The 18,096-nt window shown below is 60.5% G+C and overlaps 2 protein-coding genes across 9 annotated transcripts in view; one reads left to right on the top strand and one right to left on the bottom strand.

Annotated features, from left to right (window-relative positions):
• The window catches only part of KCNQ1 (potassium voltage-gated channel subfamily Q member 1), a 349,026-nt gene that overhangs the window by 249,006 nt on the left and 81,924 nt on the right, over positions 1-18,096 (bottom strand). For 3 of the 5 annotated variants that reach the window (XM_082342549.1, XM_082342547.1, XM_082342548.1), the window contains exons 3-6: positions 6,560-6,686; positions 6,014-6,092; positions 5,521-5,617; positions 4,833-4,973 (exon numbers count right to left, since the gene is read on the bottom strand). The exons of the other annotated variants lie outside the window; for them this stretch is intronic. In XM_082342549.1, coding sequence (XP_082198675.1) covers positions 4,833-4,973; positions 5,521-5,617; positions 6,014-6,092; positions 6,560-6,686 — 444 coding nt within the window. The remainder of the gene's footprint in view (positions 1-4,832; positions 4,974-5,520; positions 5,618-6,013; positions 6,093-6,559; positions 6,687-18,096) is intronic. 5 annotated transcript variants of the gene reach the window in all.
• The window catches only part of LOC309606045 (uncharacterized protein), a 129,005-nt gene that overhangs the window by 106,579 nt on the left and 4,330 nt on the right, over positions 1-18,096 (top strand). Inside the window, exons 1-2 of one of the 4 annotated variants that reach the window (XR_014231627.1) lie at positions 10,100-12,115; positions 12,373-12,629. The exons of 1 other annotated variant lie outside the window; for it this stretch is intronic. Coding sequence is in view for 1 of the 3 variants with exons in the window: in XM_082342554.1 (XP_082198680.1) it covers positions 12,373-12,379 (7 nt within the window). In the remaining 2 variants the exon portion in view is untranslated. Of the gene's footprint in view, positions 1-10,099; positions 12,224-12,372; positions 12,630-18,096 lie in introns of those variants that run through there. 2 more of the 4 variants (XR_014231628.1, XM_082342554.1) reach the window with 2 other exon arrangements.

The raw sequence follows: 18,096 nt of genomic DNA, 5'->3' as shown, positions 1-18,096 counted from the left end.
CCCCTCGGGGAGCCCCACGTCGGCCCTCGGAGGTAGACCTGCCACCTCCCATTTTACAGATGGGGAAACCGAGGCACGGAGCGGTCACATGCCCTGCCCTGGCCCCAGCACGGCTGCACGGTGCGCCCACCCCTCTGCGCCCCACTGCCGTCCTGGCGGGAAACACAGGTCCCTGGGGGCCGGGAAGGGCCAACACACATAGGCGTGCACACGTGCACATGCGCGTGTGAAGAGGGGCCACTCTGTGAGTTAAGGTGTTAGAGGCCGGGAGCTGGCCGGGGCAGAGCTGGACTCTGGGCACCAGCAGGGCTAAGGGCTGTGACTGGGCCGTGGCAGCCACGAACACTCGAGTGTGAATTAGGTGGCTGGGGGGGGTCACTGCCTGTCGGCCAGCCTGGGGGTGCTGCCAAGAGAACCGTGGCCAGAAACAGCCCCTAAAATTCACAGCCAGCCTTTGCTGCATCCTCGCTGGGAGCCAGATACCCTGGGCTCTCTGTGTCCTCACTGACAACCCTCCCCAGCTCATGAAAGTAGGCACCCAGCTTATACCCAGGGAGGCTCGGTAACCTGCCCAGGGCCACTCAGCAGGCCAGCAGTGGAGCAGGATGGCTTCACACCACGCTCCCGCCTGTTTTACCCCACTACTTCCTGTTGCACTGTGTCCCTGACGCTGACCGTGTTTCTCTCCCTCGAGCTGAAGCTGGAAAGTTCTTACCCCGGATGACAAGAGCTGAACACCCCCCTCACTGGGCCTGCTGAGTCCATGTAAGAAAATCGCCCCAGGGGGTCCCTCAGTGGACAGTAAGTACAGAGAGACAGACCTGCCCTGTGGACCCCTACTCATCCTGCAAAACCCAGTCGTAAAGACCCTTCTCTGGCTGGGCTCCCAGAGCCCACGGTCTCAGCCCCATACACAACTGTCAACAGGTGCAGGATGGGATCGGGGCAGGTGGCAGCCCGGGGTCCTGGAGACCCTCTGCTCTTAGCTGCACAGCACCCCTGGGCTTTGCATGGAGTCCAAGCAGAGGAAGAGCCTTGAAGGGCTGGGGGCCCGGCCCACCACCCCCCGGGCCCTCGGGGCCTCGGTTTCCCCAGCTCCAGATGAGGTCCTGACCCTGGTTCCACCCACTGGGCGGTGCCGACAGGCCTTGCATGTGAATATCTGGGAGGCCCTGTCCTCACCCAGGCCCCCCACTCGGCCCCCAGACCCTTCTGGCCTCACTCTGCCAGGATGCAGCCCAGCCTGGGAAGCCAGAACCTTCTGGAGCCAACAGCGAAGGAGAATGAACAGGAGCCAGACTCTTGTTTTAAATGGTGGCTGAATGCAGGGGCGGCTTCTAGCCTTTCCACTCTAAATTCTAAATTTAGATGCAGGGGGTAAACAGAGCCCGGCAGCCTCCTGATTCGAGAGACCCCCGGGCACTAAACAGAGGAGGCCGTGTTCGCAAAAACTGCTTTTCCCTCCACTCAAACTTTAACACAAACAAACGCATTTTGTTCCAAGGGCGAAGAAAAAAGTCTTAAATCCTCCCCAACACCTCGGCAGCCAGGCACGGGGCGCCACACTCGGGGTGAGGGGGGAGCTCTCACACCCAGGTCAGGCGTCCCCACCTGGGGTAGCGGGAGCGGAGGGGACCCTCAGCCTGGAAACCGAGGCTCGGTGAGGGGAGAGACATTCTCGTGATGTCCACCTGGGACGGCGCTGTCCTGGGCTGAAGGGTGTCCACCCAAATCCATGTCCACGCAGGCCCGCAGAACACAAGCCTATCTGGAAAGAGGGTCTTTGTTGATGCAGCTGGGTTAATGATCTGGAGAGGAGATGGTCCCGGGCTCCCTGGGTGGGCCCGGCACCCACTGACCAGTGTCCTGATAAGAGACAAAAGGTGCGGCCACAAACCCAGGAACACCTGGGGCCCCCAGAAGCTGGAAGAGGCGGGAAGGACCCTCCCCCAGAGATTTCGGAGGGAGCCGGCCCTGCAACCCCTTGATCTCGGACTTCTGGTCTCCAGATCCATGAGAGAACGCAGTTCTGTTATTTTAAGGCACTCAGTCTGTGGGACTTTGTTGTGGCCACCCCAGGACACTGATGCACCCGCTGTCCTGGGGGCCACGGACAGAACCGTCTTACGGGCACATCAACTGATTCATTCACTCGTCCAGCAAACACCGGCCAAGCCTGGATGCTGCGGACGCTGGGGCCACCCCCGTGGCACCTACAGCCCTCCCGGCGGGTCCACACGCAGCAGTGGCCACTCCCCCCGGGAACCCGCCCCCCTGCCCTGGCTCCGCAGAGGAAACACAGCAGGTGGCCCATCCCAGCGGCCCAGACGCCCTATTTTCAGGTCTGTCCCACGCACCCAGCCAGAGGTGCCGGTCTGGCGTGGACGCAGCGTGGTGATGGGCAGTGGCCTGGCCGGCAGGCCTCTCCCTCCCAGGTGCTGGAGGCTGCACCACCTGGTAGGCAGACCCTGGTCTGTCCGCCCCGGACGGGGAGCCACGGGGCACGGCAGGGCCGGGCTTGCTCCCCTCGTGGCCCACGAAGCCACGCAGAGGACAGCGAGGGAGAGCCACCGCCGGGCGCAGTGGCCAGCTGGCTCCGAAGCCCCCAGCCAGGCTGCTCTGGCTCGCGCTTCCTGAGCTGTTTGTCCGGGACGTGCCAGGAGCACAGCCCATAACTCGAGCCGCGGCCGCTCCACCCGCCTAGACAGCTGCAGGGGCGCCACCGCCGTGAATGGGAGTCGTCTGCCCAGGAGCTGGGCGGCGGGGGTGCCGGGCCCGCGGGAACAATGGCCAGGCCGGGGCCGCAGCTGACGGCGAGGCTGGGGCACCGGTGCCAAGCCGGGCACAAAGGGGCCGTTTTCCCGGCCGGCGGGCGGATGTTTGCACAGGTGTGCGAGCGGGAGCGGTGTTCGCAGGGGCCGGGCCGGGGGCAGCTCCGAGCGGCCGGGAAGGGGGGGCCAGTGCCAAGGCCTAGCACTGCTTATCAGCCGAGCCGCGGGCCGTCACCCACGCGCTTCCCACCGCGCCATCCGGCCCCGGGGATCCTCCCGGCTCTGAGTGTCCTGTCCCGCCACAGGACCTGCCTGTCACCAGGACGCGTCCCCTCCCCTGCCCGGCGCTGGGCTGTCCCACCAAACCTGCCGGGGGGATGGGCGGGGGGCTGCCACGCCCGGGCCCGTGGAGGCACAGGCCTGCAGGGGGGCCGGCAGAGCTTGCCTTCCCTGGGCGGCCTGGCACACTGGAAACTTCCAGAAAAACGCTGACTTGGTTAATATCCGGAGCCCCTCCCCCAACACGTGTGGACCTCACGGGGGCGTGGGTGGAGGCATGGAGCAGCTTCCCGCCCCACCCAGACCATCCGGGATGGGCCTCCCTGTGGAGGCTGGTGGGGAACCTGGGGAGAGAGTGAACCCCTACCCCCCTTCCGGAAGGAAGCAGGTCAGGGACAGACACGGCCAGGGCCCGGCACAGCCACTGCCTGGACCCGGGACCCCTTGGACCTGGTGCTGCCCCGAGGCCTTGGCCCGACCTCGTGCAGCCTGCGACCCTCTCCTCTCCCTGGCTGAGCGAGCCTGGACGTCAGCCACCCAGCCCCCAGCTCAAAGGGGCTCCCACCGGCCACCCTCAGCTTCGGGCAGCTCGTAGCCGGGCCGGTGTCACCCACTCTGCTGCTCAGGCTGTTCTGGACCCCAGGCACTAGCCCCTGGCATCCAAGCGCACCCCACAGGGAAGGGGGAGGGCCAGGGCCAGCCCACGGCCCAGAGATGGCCCACGGAGCGGGCATTCGGGCTGCACCCCTGCCTTCCCCCACGGCCAGGGTCCGTCTGGGCCGCCTCAGGGCCCCCCGCACATGCTGTTCCCAGGCCGGTAAGCTGCTGGCCACCCTGCAGCTGAGAGCCCAGGACCTGTCTCCCCACAAGGCCCGAGCGGAGGGTTTGTTGAGGGGTGTCCTCTGCGCCCTGAGGCCCACACACCAGTGATGCTGGGCTTCCGTGGTGAGCAGGCCCCGGGGGCCACACAGTCAGACGTCCTGCAGCTGGCGGAGACCCCTGCAACCACCCACAGCATGGCCATGTGCTGCCCCCCGCGCCCCACGTCTCCCTTCCCCACCACAAGCGTGATCCCTGGAAGGAGCCAGCCCACACTCCTGGCCACTTCCAGGCCGAGGCCAGGGTGCTGGGTGCTTGCAGGAGGGGGACACGGCACACCCAAGGAGCCCAACTTCACAGGCGGGGGAGCCTCCAGGCCCCCAGGACAGAAGCCGGGGCACCTCTGTGTCACCGCTGCCCGGGGCCGGCTACAGAATTTGCGGGCCGGATGCGCAGTCAAAACGTGGGAGCCCTTTCCTTTTTCCCAGGATCCCCCGACCTGTCGTGGTGGCTTTTGTTTGCTCTACAAAGTCACGCTCCTTGGTGCAGGGATACCTGAGGGGCCAGCACAGAACCTCACAGACGCGGGGCACAGGGTGACGGAGAACCCGGCCCTGGGGAAGGCGGAAGCTGGGACCGTGTGCGGCCGTGCCCCCTGCACAGTTGTTCTCAGTCCCGCCAGACTTCCCTCCCAAAAGGCAAGTCCAAAGATAAAAACCTTAAGGACCCCACAATGGTGACTGTCAGGCTTTACGAGTCCAGCGCTGGGCCCTTCTGTGGGCGGAGCCCTGTGCCGCCCGCCCATCCAACTACAAACCTGTGCCCAGGCAGGGCTTCAAGCATTTGGGGGGGCTGTCTCGAGGCATAAGATCTTGAGAAACCAGAGCCCCAGGGCGACATCCTGGCCCCGCCCCGCCCCGGCCCAGGGGGCAGTGGCCGCGTGGCCCGAAGGTCCCGACTTACCACCCCCCACCAGAGGGCGTCCGCGTAGCTGCCGAACTCGACCTGGCCTGACTCGTTCACGGCGTCCTTCTCGGCCAGGTACACGAAGTAGGAGGAGAAGATGAGGCCCAGGAAGCCGATGTACAGGGTGGTGATCAGCTCCTGGGAGACGGCAGAGGAGGTGTGACCAGCCGGCACCCGCGCCGGGCAGACATCACAGGCAGCGGGGCCTGCCGGCGGCAAGCCCCAACATTTCCCACCAAGTTGACATAAATGGCAGCATGTCTCACATGCAGACATCGGACTTCAGAAATAACTTATTTTTCCCAGCTCGTCAGTGGCAATGTTGGGTCTCAGCCTCCAGGAGCGAGGCCAGTGCCCTGGACCACCGGCCCGGCTCTGTTTCCCACAGAACCTCGGTGAGATGCGGGGCTGGGCCTCACGAAGGGGCGCGGGTCAACCACCTCCGCCTTCACAGGGCTGATCATGATCTGCCCCGTTTTAGATTTCTGGGCCTCTCGGACCCAGTTCCACGTTGTATTTCTGTCTTTCCATCTGCCTGACAGTCTCTTGTCCCAGCTTGAGGAACGTGGGCACCATCTGCCTGGCAGGCTGGGGACACTGGCCCCTCAGGTGGGGGGCAGGATGGCCCAGCTGGCTCAGGCCGAGGCTGGGCCGAGACCCGGTCCTCCCACCCCGGACCACCCACCTGGCGGTGGATGAAGACCACCGAGCCCAGCAGCCTCCACGTGCCCCCCTGGCGGTCGACGTGCAGCATCCTCAGGATCTGGAGGAAGCGGATGCCCCTGCGGAGGACAGGTCGCTGTGCGCCCCTCCCCCGTGCGCCCCTCCCCTCCCCGTGCGCCCCTCCCCTCCCCGTGCGCCCCTCCCCCTCCCCCGTGCGCCCCTCCCCACTCCCGAAGCCCAGGGTCAAGGTGGAGGCAGAACGCCAGGCCCGGAGCTAAACCTGTACATTTCTCAATCCCTTTGGCCCCCAGACCGCCTTCTGGGGGCAGCCCCAGGATCACCCCAGTTTACAGATGAGCAGACTGAGGGCCCCAGACTGTTAGGTCCCAGCCTGAGTCCCAGAAGTGAGTGAGCGCTCCTGCCCAACTCAGCACCGGCCCTGAGCCTGGACCCCGCCCAGCACACGGCCCCGCCGCTCTCACCCCCGGAACCGGGGAGCCCGCAGCCCCGCCTACCTGATGGCCGAGGTGGCAAACACCTGCCCTTTGGAGCCCACGCAGAGGACGACCATGGAGGCCACGACCACGATGAGGTCTGGAGGGGACAGCGCCACCGTCACCAGCCTGGCAGCTGGACACCAGCAAGGAGCCTGGCGGTCAGGTGGGACAGGGCCCCACAACGGGGACACGGAGACACCTCGACGGGGAGACCAGGCCCTCCGTCCCAGGCACGTGCAGAGGCCACGCGAGCCTACCTCCCCAGCCCTGCCTCGCAGGCCGCTGAGGGCAGTGGACGCCCACGTTGTGTTGAGCTTGACCAGAGCCCCTGCCCTGTGAGCAGCCTCTTGGGACAGAGGACCTGAGCGCTGAGGCTGGCTCCTGTGTGGGGGACCTGGGAGGTCACCCCACTGGCCTTGGGATCCTGCCCTGTCACAGGCGGCGGAGGGATTCTGCCTGGTGGTACTCGTGATGGGGGTCCACCTGCCAGATTCTGGGGGAGGGTGCTCAGCCCTTGTCAGGAAGCCTCGGGGTGAAGCTTCCAGGGGGGCGGGTGTGACTCACCGATGATGGAAATGGGCTTCCGGGCAAAGCGCAGCCGGCCCCAGATGCCCACGTACTTGCTGCGGCAGCCGGCTGACCAGAGGCGGACCACATACTCTGTCCCAAAGAACACGACCAGGACGATCTCCTGCGGGGACAGAGGGGGCGTGAGCTCACCTCGCACCCCTCCCCCATGCACCCCTCCCCCTCCCCCGTGCGCCCACTGAGAAGCAGGCGGCCTGGGCCCCGGTCTGCTGCATCGCCCCCCTGGACAGGCCCAGGTCCACCACTGCATTCAGTACCACAGAAAAAAGATTAGACACTATGACCAAGTGGGATTTATACCTGGAATGCAAGGACAGTTCAGCACATGAAAATCAACCAATGTAATACATGACATTAACAGAACGGAGGAAAAAAATCACATGGTCTCCTGATCACAACAGATGCAGAAACAGCATTTGACAAGATTCAGCACCCTTTCATGATAAAAACAGTAACCAAACTAGGAATAGAGGAAAACTATCTCCGTGTAATAAAAGCCATATATGAAAACCCCACAGCGAACATCATATCAACGGAGAAAGGCTGGAAGCTTTTCTCTAGGATCAGGACCAAGACAAGGATACCCACTCTCACCACTTCTACTCAACAGAGTACTGAAGTCCCAGCCAGAGCAATTAGGCAAGAAAGAGAAATAAAAGGCTTCCAAATTGGAAAGGAAGAAGTAAAATGATCTCTGTTCACAGACGATATGATCTTATGTGTAAAAAACCCAAAGAGTCCATGCAAAATCCTGTTAGATCTAATAAATGAGTTCAACAAAGTAGGATACAAAGTTGATCACAAAAATCAGTTGCATCTCTATACACAAACCATGAACAATGTGGAAGGGAAATTATAAAACAATTCAATTTACACTAGCATCAAAAAGAATAAAGTACTTACGAATTAACTAAGGAGGTGGGACACTTGTACAATGAAAACTAAACAATATTGTTTAAAGAAATGAAAGACGACAAATAGATGGAAACACATCCCACGTTCACGGATTGGAAGACTTAATACTGTCAAGATGTCAATGGCACTCAAAGTGATCTGCAGACTCAATGCAATCCCTCTCAAAACCCTGATGACAATTTTTGCAGAAATAGAAAAAGCCCTCAAATTCACACGAAATCTCAAGGGGCCCTGAATAGCCAAAACAAGATGTGGTCCATCCACACAGCAGAATATTCCTCAGCCTTATAAAGGAAGGAAGTTCTGGCACAGCCTACAGCGTGGATGGACCTGAGAACGTTGTCAGCTCACTTCCAGCTGGTGCCCTGCCCTGTCCCCACCCCGCCCCAGCCCAGGGAACCCAGCCCTGTCTGGGGACTTCTGCCCCCACTGGGTGACAGGTGGCAGGCCCTGCTCCCGTGCCCGGCCTTGCCTTCCCCCACCAGGGAGCCCACCAGGAGGGGGTAGCCGGACACTGGCTCCCAAATATCCATAATTAGGATGGAATACTTACACCATCCAGCTTGTGTTTGGGGCAAGCTCGGGGGATAATGGGAGAAAATGTGGGAAATTTACCGCTTTCCTTTTGCAAGAAAGTTCTTGGTTCGCAATGTCAAGTTCTTCAGGGTGGGGGTATGTATGGTTGGGGGCAGTGGGGGACGGTGGAGAGTGAGGGAGGGTGGACGCTCGCAGGCTCTGTGGCCTCAGAGGGTCGTGCTGTTGCCACCTCTGTCCTCAGCTGGAGGGGGGCTGAGCCCACCAGGGAAGGGACCACGTTTACCTGCCCGCCGCCCTCTCCCCGGCCCCGGAGCATGCCTGCCCTGGTTGGCCCTGGACATGGATCTGCTGAGTGAGTGAATGAATGAATGAACGAATGAATGAATGAATGAACGATCAGACCAACGAGCGACCGAGGGCTCCCCGGTACAAGGGCTTCGTCTCGTGCGTGTGTTTCCCGAGATTCTGGCCCGGCCGGTCCTAAGTGGGTGTGAGGAGCAGATGACAGACAGGAGGCCCTGGCAATGAATGACGGGGTAGCGGGGTAGCGGGGTAGCGGCGTAGCGGGTGGAGGGTCCGGCTTCCAGTATTTGGCCATCTCGACAAGGGCCACAGCGCCACCACCTCTGGGTCCCCAAAGCTGAGACACCAGTGCTGGCATCTTCACAGAGGAGGGGTCACCGGACTGCTGATGGCCCCGAGGGGGCAGACAGAGTCCCCCAACGAGCAGTCCTCAGAGCCTCCATCCCAGCTCTGCAAATCCAAACACCATCGGGCCGATCAATCACTTAGCAGGTTTGTTCTTATTTTGATGCATTATTTTGTTACTTAAATACCTTCTCCAGCCACGTCCTAAGCATATTCGAAGTGGTAGAAATCTTATAAACATCAGGTAAGAGCTTACTTGCAGTTCAGTCTTGCAACAGACCTTCAGATAAATAAGTCACTCCCAGGGTTGGCTGTTGATGCTGTGTGTCTCCCCTCCCCCCAAATTATCCTGGCCTCGAGCTCAGAGCTACCCCTGCCCTCTTGGGGCTGGCGGGCTGGGGCTGGGGGACTCTCCCTCTGGAGGGGTGAGGTGTAGGAATAATTTAAAACAACGCTAATCCCCAAATCCCGTTTGAGTCTGGAATGCAGCTCGGGGCCGGGCTGTGCATTAATGTGGCACCGCCGGCATGCCGGCCGGGAGAGAGCCCGGACCAGGGCAGGGGAAGCACACGTTTGCTCCAAGATGAAATGATCCCCACACCGTCAGCCTCGAGCGCGGGGCAGGGTGGCACTTGGGGCCAAGGCCGGGGCATCCGGACTGGCCACCGCTCACCGGGACCTCCAGGGCCTCCCTGTGGCCCCGGCCATCACCATCTTTTGGAACCACCCGTCCACTGACCTGGGTGCCGGGAGGGCAGAGAGGCTGGCCCGAAGTTCTGGACCTGCAGGGACTCTGGAATTTTTTCACCAGAGGGGCCTGGGCCACCCTGGGCTGGGGGCTGCTCTGGGGGCTTTGACTGGGCTGGACTGTCCATCTGTGGAGGCCAGTAGGCTAGGGCCTGCCGGAGGGCTGACCCCCAAGCCATCCTGTGGGGCTACCCCTGACTCAGGGGACAGCACCCCCAGTCCAAAGCAGGCTCACGGAATGGCAGGGCGGCCTCCTCTTAGCTCCGGGGAAAGGGGGACCAGCCTCCAGCCTCAGTGACCCAGACCCAGAAGGATGACTCCCGCACCCCTACCCCGGCCACTCTCCTCGCCCTGGGTTTTCTCCAGCCGGCAGGGGCAGGCCTGCAGCTCGGCTGTCTCTGCAGACCAGGCCCTGAGCAAGCCCCGGAGGGGAACACAGAGGCCTCAAACTCCCCCCAGAACCTGCCCACCTCAGCCCCTGCCTCCACAGCCCCGCTCAAGCCACCGCCCTGGCCCCATGGCCCACACTAAGGGTCAGGGCTCGCCCTGGCCCACCCGAGAGTCTGCCGCCGGCCCAAGGCACCCGCCCCTCCCCACCTGGGCCCGAGTGCTCGGTCTGGGACACTGTCCTTCCAGCTCCTCCCCACCCCGCCCCCCAGGTCCCCACACCCTTCTCGGTCCCGCTCAGGCCCCCCCCGTCACACCTGACCCCTCCACTGATAAGAGTCAGCCCAGAGGCCCCTGTCCGTGAGCGCACGTGGTGCCTGCGTGCCCGCGTGTGAGCAGGGGTCAAGGATACCGGCCGGAGCACGGCCCTGAGCTCTGCCCCACAGATACGGGGAGAAGGGGCCGTCCTCGTGTCAGGGACCTCCGCTAAGACCGCAGTCACCAGAGGGACAAAGGGCCCCCTCCCACCTGGCCACTGTCCCTCAGACAAAGCAAGGTCGCCTCCCAGCTGCAGTTGGACTCATGGACCAGGGACCTGTGAGCCGGCCGGGCGCCAAGACCAGGGCACAGGCCCGAGAATCCCCTGCCTGCGGGAAGCAGACCAGGCGCTCAGACGTCAGGGCCCCAGGCAGCCACGAGCCCCCCACCTGGCGGCCGGGCCCCTCCTTCTGTGAGCTTCAGAGCAGCGGGTCCTGGGATCCCCATGTGTCTCACAAGCAGCGGGGTTTGGGGTGGCTCTTGGCAGTATTATTTGTAAAGTTCAGAATTATTTTAAAAAACAAAGTTCCTAAGAAACAACTCCATTAAAAAATGGGTATGAAACTTGAATAGGCATTTCTCTAGAGAAGACGTACAGATGGTCAAGAAGCGCATGAAAAGATGTTCAACACCACTGGTCATCGGGAAACGCAAATCGAAACCGCAGGGAGACACCACCTCACACCCATCAGGACGGCTACTATCAGGAAAACGAGATAAGTGTTGGCGCGGATGTAGAGAAACTGGAGCCTTGCGCACGGTTGGCGGGAATGGAAAATGGTGCGGCCACTGTGCAAAACAGTGTGGAGGGGCCTCGAAAAATTAAAAATAGAATCACATGTGATCCAGCAATTCCACTTCTGGGTGTATCCTCAAAAAAAAAAAAAAAAGAAAGCAGGATCTCAAAGGCATTTGCACACCCGTGTTCACAGCAGCACTATTCACAACAGCCAAAAGGCGGAAGCAGCCCAAGTGTCCATCGAATGAACAGATACACAAACTGAGGTCCATCCACACTACGGAATATTACTCAGCCTTAAAAGGAAGGAAGTTCTGACACAGGCTGTGATGTGGATGAACCTTGGGGACACTACACTCAAGTGAGAGAATCCAGACACAGAAGGACAAATCCTGCCTGATTCCACCCACGTGAGGCCCCTGGAGGAGTCACATCCACAGAGACAGAAAGTAGACGGTGGGGCCCGGGGCTGGGGGAGGGGAGTGAGTGTGTAATGGGGACAGAGTCTCTGTTTGGAAAGACAGAAACTGCTGGAGGCAGATGGTGTTATGTTTCCTCAGCAGCGTGAATGTACTTAATGCCACCAAACTGTGCACTTAAAAATGGTTAAGATGGTAACTTGTATGTTCTATGTATTTTACCACAATTTCAATAAAAAGAAAGCCTTTCAGTGGCTGCCAGGGGCTGGGGAAGTGAGGAATGGGGGCCACTGCTGACGGGTGCAGGGCTCCCTTTCGGGGTGCCGACTAAGTTCTGAAACTAGACGGAGGTGGTGGTGGCACAACGTTGTTAACGTGTTAAATGCACTTGAAAGTGGTGACCTGTGCGGCGCATGTGTTTTTCCACGACACAGACTTCCCCTGCCCCCGGGCGCTCTGTGCTCAGGCCTCTGCCTGGACCTGGGGGCCGGCCCCGCGGGGCATAAACAGCCGTCCTTGAGCCTCTGGCTCTTAATCTCTGTGGCCCATTGTTAGTTCACTGTTAAATGAGCAAACGGAGCACAGTGATTGCCTGCAAAGGCCACTCGGGTGCAGCCGCGTCCCCAGCGGAGGACAGCGCAGGAAGCGAAGCGCAAAGGCCAGGCCGCACTGGACACGGGCGGGCACTGAACCCCCGGGACAGAGTGCGGCGCTGGGCCGAGGGCGCCGGCCACCAACAGGACGCCCAGGGCCCTGCTCGCTCTGCACGAGGAGGCCCTGCCGTTGGGCAGACGGACGCTGGGACCCCCGAGCTCGACCAAGGTACAAGTCAGGGGAACAGCCCGCACCCGCCTTCGGCGTTTTGGGGTAACGGCAGTCAACAGCAGATCCGCAAATCCCGAGAGTCAAGATAAAGGTTCAGAAAAGCAGGTGCTTATCTGGGTTTTCCAGCCCCGGTACACAAAGGGGAAAGGGTGCGGATTCCTTGGGCGTTTCGTAATCCCCGTGGCACCACTGCCCACCCCCCAGAAGGGTGAAGGTCCACGCGGCCGTCTTATCTATTGTTTCGTTTTTATCAGCTCATGAATCGTCCTCATCCATCGGGAAAGTTGTCGAAAGCCCGATGTGTTTTGAGGCTCAGCCCTGCCCGCGTCGCCTGGTTCAGAAGCGCTGGGAACGGCCCCGCGGAGCACGGCCCCCGTGTGACAGATAGCGAGCCGGCCTGGAGGTTAAGCCCCGCGCGTTGCCTGCGCTCAGAGCCCAGCTTCTCGGATGAAAGGGTTTGTTTTGTTGTTTTTGCTAAACAATAAAGGAAGCTCATGGATCCTTACCGTCATAGCCCTGGTGCTCAGATGTTACTGCTCTGTTATCTTCATAATGAAAAATCAATTTTAAAGAGAGTTGGAAGGTTAACTGCCGGGAATTAAGCGCTGAGCTTTGTGGGGTGGAGGGGTGGGGGCCGACGGAAAGCAGGAATTGGGGTCGAGGACAAAAGGCACGGCACCCTCCCAGGTGGCCCTGTGGATGCCAGACGTGGGCAACTCGGAGATGGGGCCTGGGGGACCCACTGCGGGAGCTCCTGGTCCCTCGAAGTCTTCTGGGTGAGAAGGACGCCTGTGCTTTCTGGGGTAAACAGGATTTCACCAGACAGACGGGGGAGCCTGGAGGAGGGGTGGACTTGGGGGCCAGACCACGCCACCCGTCAGGGCCAGGGGCGCAGGCAAGCAGGGTGAGGTCTCTGGAAGAGGTGCGGGCCGCCTGGCCCTGGCCAGGTGTCCCCATGGGGGGGCTGGGGTCCCCAGCACAGAGCCCGGTCGGCTGACTCCAGGGCCAGCTGTTCCAACTCCACGTGGGACCCGATAAGCCACAGAGGGGGCCGGCCTCGGCATTCCCGGGAAGGTCAGCTGGCCGGAGGGCGCGGAGCAGGCGTGCATGCTGCTCAAAGGCTCTTTGTTCGGGGGCCTGAGGCCAGCTGCTCCCAGCCGCGCACCCATGCGAGGGCCATGGGCCTCCTGGTGACATGTGCTGGGCACAGCTGGCCGCCCTCCCCCCACCGCGCAACACCAGCACCACCCCGCCAGAGCTGCCCAGCCTGGGGCAGGCGCGTGCTGTGGCCCTGCACGGGGCCGGGATTCTGCCTGCCCGGGACCCGCCGGGGGGCTGAGCCCCACACCCCTCCCCACCCAACTCCCCGTGACCCGTGGGGAGCCCCTCTGCTCGGCTGTGTCCCCCGGGGCCACGGCCTCCCTGGACGTGCAGCCATCACCTTGCCCCTGGGCCCCTCTGCATCCTGCCCGAGGTCCCAGCGGCCCGAGGTGGCCATGACAGGGTCGGTGGGCCAGGCCCTGGGTCAGGCGCTGGGGGAACGGAGGGGGTGGCCCTGTGGCCCGAGGGGCATGCACGCTAGGACAGAGGGGGGCAGGCCGGGCCCCAGAAAGCGTCCACCCTCCCGCAGGACAGTGAGATCCAGGGCCACCAAACGCCCAGGGCTGGTGACCCGGGTCAGCTCCTCAACCCCGCGGTGCCTCAGTGACCCCATCCGTGAAATGCGGGTGCTGGCGGGACCCAGCTCCTCGGGCTGTGGGGAGGAAGGATCTAGAAGACAGGGTCGTGTTGAGTGGGGAGGCGGTCCCCAGCACAGGTGGGGAGGCCTAGAGGAGGGCCCAACCCAGACGGGTCTCACAGCACAGACAGCCCTCCTGACTGGCGCCCAGACCCCGTCTGACAGATGCTGAAGGCTTCGCTGCCTGTCCTGTCCTGAGCTTGTGTCCCCCCTCCCCGACCAGGCAGCAGCACTCAGCCCAGGCCGGGGGACCCCTCTCCATGCGACCTTCTCGGCTGTCTGTCCAAGGCCGGGCCTAGTCCAGCCCCGAGCTCACAAGGCGCCCACCTGCTGCTCAAAGGGCCACATGGCAACTCCATGTGGGGTTTCCTTGCTCCTTGATGGGCCTGCATCCCCTCCCCAGAGAGGGTCGGGTCCCCTGGGCTCCCCCTTGTACCATCACCCACAGCCTCACGGGAGCCACATTTGAACACTTCACGATGATTCCACAGGCTGAGTGGCCACTGGGCAGGGCCAAGGATGGCCCACCTCCCACAGGGGCACCTCCTCCACCACGAGCTCCCCGGGAAACCTTCTTCCAGGGAGCAAGCAAAGCACAAGGACATCCCTGGAGCAACCCCTTCCTGCAGCCGGCCGCTCAGGACCCCACTCCGTGGAGAGCCAGCGTGCAGTGGGGGTCGGTCCAGGCCCCTCCAGCACCACCACCGCCCCCTTCGTCCTCTGTCCGAAGTTCTACAAGTAACCACAAACCCCAGCGCCTGTCATTCCGGCCACAGCAAATGGGTCCGAGCCCCGAGGGAGCGGGTATGCGATGGGGGTTTCAGCAAGACGGGGGCCTTGGGGCACACCGTGCCCTGGCACGTTCTTGGGCCCGTTCTCGTGGGGGCCAGATCCTTCCCAGCATCGCAGGCCGTCGGGCTCAGCCTCTGGAAAAAGGCCGCCCGCCTGCGGCGGGGAGGAGAGCGGCGCGAGGTAATTTTAATTTCACGTGGACTGCCGGTGCCAACCCAACTAAAGTCACACGAGCTGCAGGTGGTTTAATGAGGTGCCTCCAGCCCTGGGACCAGCGACACGGGGGTGCCCAAGTGCCGCCCGCTTCCTCCCCACCTGGGTGTCCCCAGGTCAGCGGGCGGACGTGGTTCGGCGCCCCGACACCTGGCTGGCACGGGAGAGGCAGATGCGGCCGGGAAGAGGGCCCCCGGGTGGTAGTCTGGGCAGATTCTGACAAAGCAAAGCCTGCTCGTCCCCCAACCCCAGGGTGCCTGGCAGACGGTGGGCACTCAGGAGGCATTTGGTAAAAAAAAAAAAGAAAAATGCATGTGTGTGTGTGTTTACACAAAATATAGCCTATATATTTTACTGTATTATTATTTGCTTTTCACGAGTGAATTTCAACCACCCTGGGGAGATGCACTTGTAAAGACAACGAAGCCACTGTCAAGTGACGTGGGCAACAGCGTGGAAACGACAAATGTCCCCTGTTGGTGTTGGGCCCGGACGGGGGCCCGGGAAGCGCCCTCCTGCACGCAGAGGGGCTGCTTTCATCACTGAACACGGCCTGCATGCTCCCCACTGGCCTCCTCTCCCTGACGGCCACGTAGGAGAGTGCTGCTTAATCCCCAGATAGTCAAGCCTTTTTGGTGACCTTGTAACCATTTATTTCTAATTGTATTGGGCTTTGATGAGAAAATGTAAACAGCTAAGTCTCAATTTTTCAAAGTGTGTTAGGTGTTTTTATGGCCACACAAAGTGACTGGTCTTTACAAGTGTTCCATGGGCGTAAACAAATAAAACACCTCTGTGATTAGGATCCATAGCTACAGTGCTGGTTTTGAAATGTGGTCCTGAGTCTGCTTCTCCTCCCGCTGCACCTGGGCTCTGTGAAGGCCAGACAGAAGAAGAGGGCCAAGTGACAGTCCCCAGGCCTGTTCGCCTCCCATCTCTTGGAACCGAGCCGTGAGGAAGACATGCAGCCCCAGGGAGGCCCAGGGGAAGAGGGCTTTCCACCATGCGGCCCACCACCCCGGAACTAGGGCCTGTAGCCCCAGCTGACTCCAGGCAGGGCAGAGGGGATCCGTCCCCACGGACCCTAAGCTCTTCGTGATGGTTGTTTGAAGGAGCCACATTTGGGGATGCTTGTTGCCTGGCTATAGGTAACAGGGACTTATTTGGGCTTACTGTTGGAATCTGAAATTGCTCACAGTTGCAAAGTGTAACCATCCGTGTCTCTACTGATTTTTTCGTCTGCTAGAATCGTCCTGTGCTGAGAAAGATGCATTAAAATTTCCCGTGAGTATCACAGTCAACCCCTGCATTTCCAATAGCGCTTGCTTTACATATTTTGTTATGCTCTCTGATGCATAAAAGTTTTCTCCCCTAGAAATGGTGCCTTGTCCAGGCCGGTCTCAGCACGGACCCTGATGCTGTCCACCCTGCTTTTGTTTTTTCCTTTTGTGTGCACTTGCTGGGCATCACTTTGGCCACCCCTTCATTTTTCAACTGTCATCACCAGTTTGCTTGACTGAATTCCTCTGAACAATGTATTTGTTAAAAATAAAAACCCTTCTGACAGTCTCTGCCTTTTAACAGAGGCATTCAAGCCATTCACATTTAGTGTAAAATTGGATATGTCTGGCTTCTTTCCACTTTACTGTCTATTTGCTATTTCACTTGGTTTGTTTCTTTCATTCTCTTCATAGTCATCAAGTTGATCAATATATTACTCATTTCCTTTTTATTCAAGAATTTGGGAGTTTCACTGAACCCTTCCATCCCATCACTGTGATCCTTTGGTTCCTTAACTCGTAACCAAACCTGCTCCGGCCTAGGAACAGTTTCCACTGTAGAGTTTCCCCTACGGCTGTCTCCCCAGTGAGGCAGGAATTGGCATGACTTTGTTCCTGTCAGTGGCTCTGTGGGTGAATAAAGCATCTCCAATGTTGCTTTTATAGACCCCATAAAACCCTGCACCTTTTGCGAGAACGCTAACTTCACCCTGCAGTCAACTAGCATCCTGTGGTCGGACACAGACGGTGGGGACGTGGCAGGGAGCAGGCGTGGCAGGTGGGGTCTCTGGGACAGGACTGAGGACAAGTGATGACTTCATTATGGGACCTCTGCATGCTGTGAGGAGTCTGCTTTCCTTCCTTACAGCCACTCTGGCAACTGCCTGCTGTGATGATGAGAGATGGAGGGCCCACCAGGCTTCAGAATCTCAACGACTCTGGCAACCAAATAAATTCATTATTTGGTTTTTGCTTCCACATTTCAAGAGGCGAAACTCTCCACGTGCCTGCACTTAGGTATCTGGGAACGTCTTCCTCGCAAGCAGATAAAAAAAAGAAGGAAACGACCCATCCTTCGTTTCCTTCCTTCATTTATTCATCCTGGTCCCAGCACAGTGACCCCCGCCCCCCAGAACTGCTGGGCCAGCTTGCCATCTTCCCAATGCTGGAAACACCAGAGCCCGATCCTTCGCCCATCCAGCTGCGCCTACTGTGTGCCAGGCGCTCTGTGTGGACCCCATCCTTGATGCACATTCACGGGCCTGCCCCCGAGAGCACCTGACATCTCTGTGAGCCACTCAGCGCACTCCTGCTGGGCACCTGGATGCCCGGCCCATGCCCGAGGCCACCCTCCTCCTGGGGGCTCAGGGAAGAGCACAGAGGGCTGGGGCAGCAGCTATGTCCACACGGCCTCCTTTCTGTCCTCAGTGGCCACCTCTTTCCTGGGCCTTCGCCTCTGCAGCTCCTCCCCTGCCCCTCAGCCCCCTTCTCCCCTTGGTGCCACCTTCACAGGGGTCTGCTGGCCCGTCCCCACCACCAGCTTCCTCTATCACCCAGTCCTCTCATCATATTAGAAGCCCCCGGTGTCCCCTCACGAGGTCACCGTTGTCACAGTGGGATGCAGGGCCGCAGCACAGGAACCTCTCCCATCTCACTCTGGCTGAGTCCTGGGCTCTGAGCACAGCACCAAATCCAGGACCCGGGCTGGGCCGTTAGAACCACAGGCGACAACAGTCCCTGAGGGCTACCTGCCCCTCACGCCAACAGAGGCAGGTCAGAATGACCCCCAACCTCCCTCACTCAACAAGTCTGCCCCACTCGGGCACCATTCGGGGTTGACGTGTGTCCCTCCCAAATTCGTAAGTTGAAGTCCTGACCCCTCAGAATGTGACCTTATGTGGAAACACGGTCATTGCAGGTGTGATTAAGTTGAGGTTACTCGGATGGGCTCCTAA

Source organism: Balaenoptera borealis (genome assembly GCF_965194805.1).
Source record: "Balaenoptera borealis genome assembly, chromosome: 11".
In the NCBI taxonomy this organism is placed as follows: domain Eukaryota; kingdom Metazoa; phylum Chordata; class Mammalia; order Artiodactyla; family Balaenopteridae; genus Balaenoptera; species Balaenoptera borealis.
This window is presented reverse-complemented; position numbering and strand designations above follow the sequence as displayed.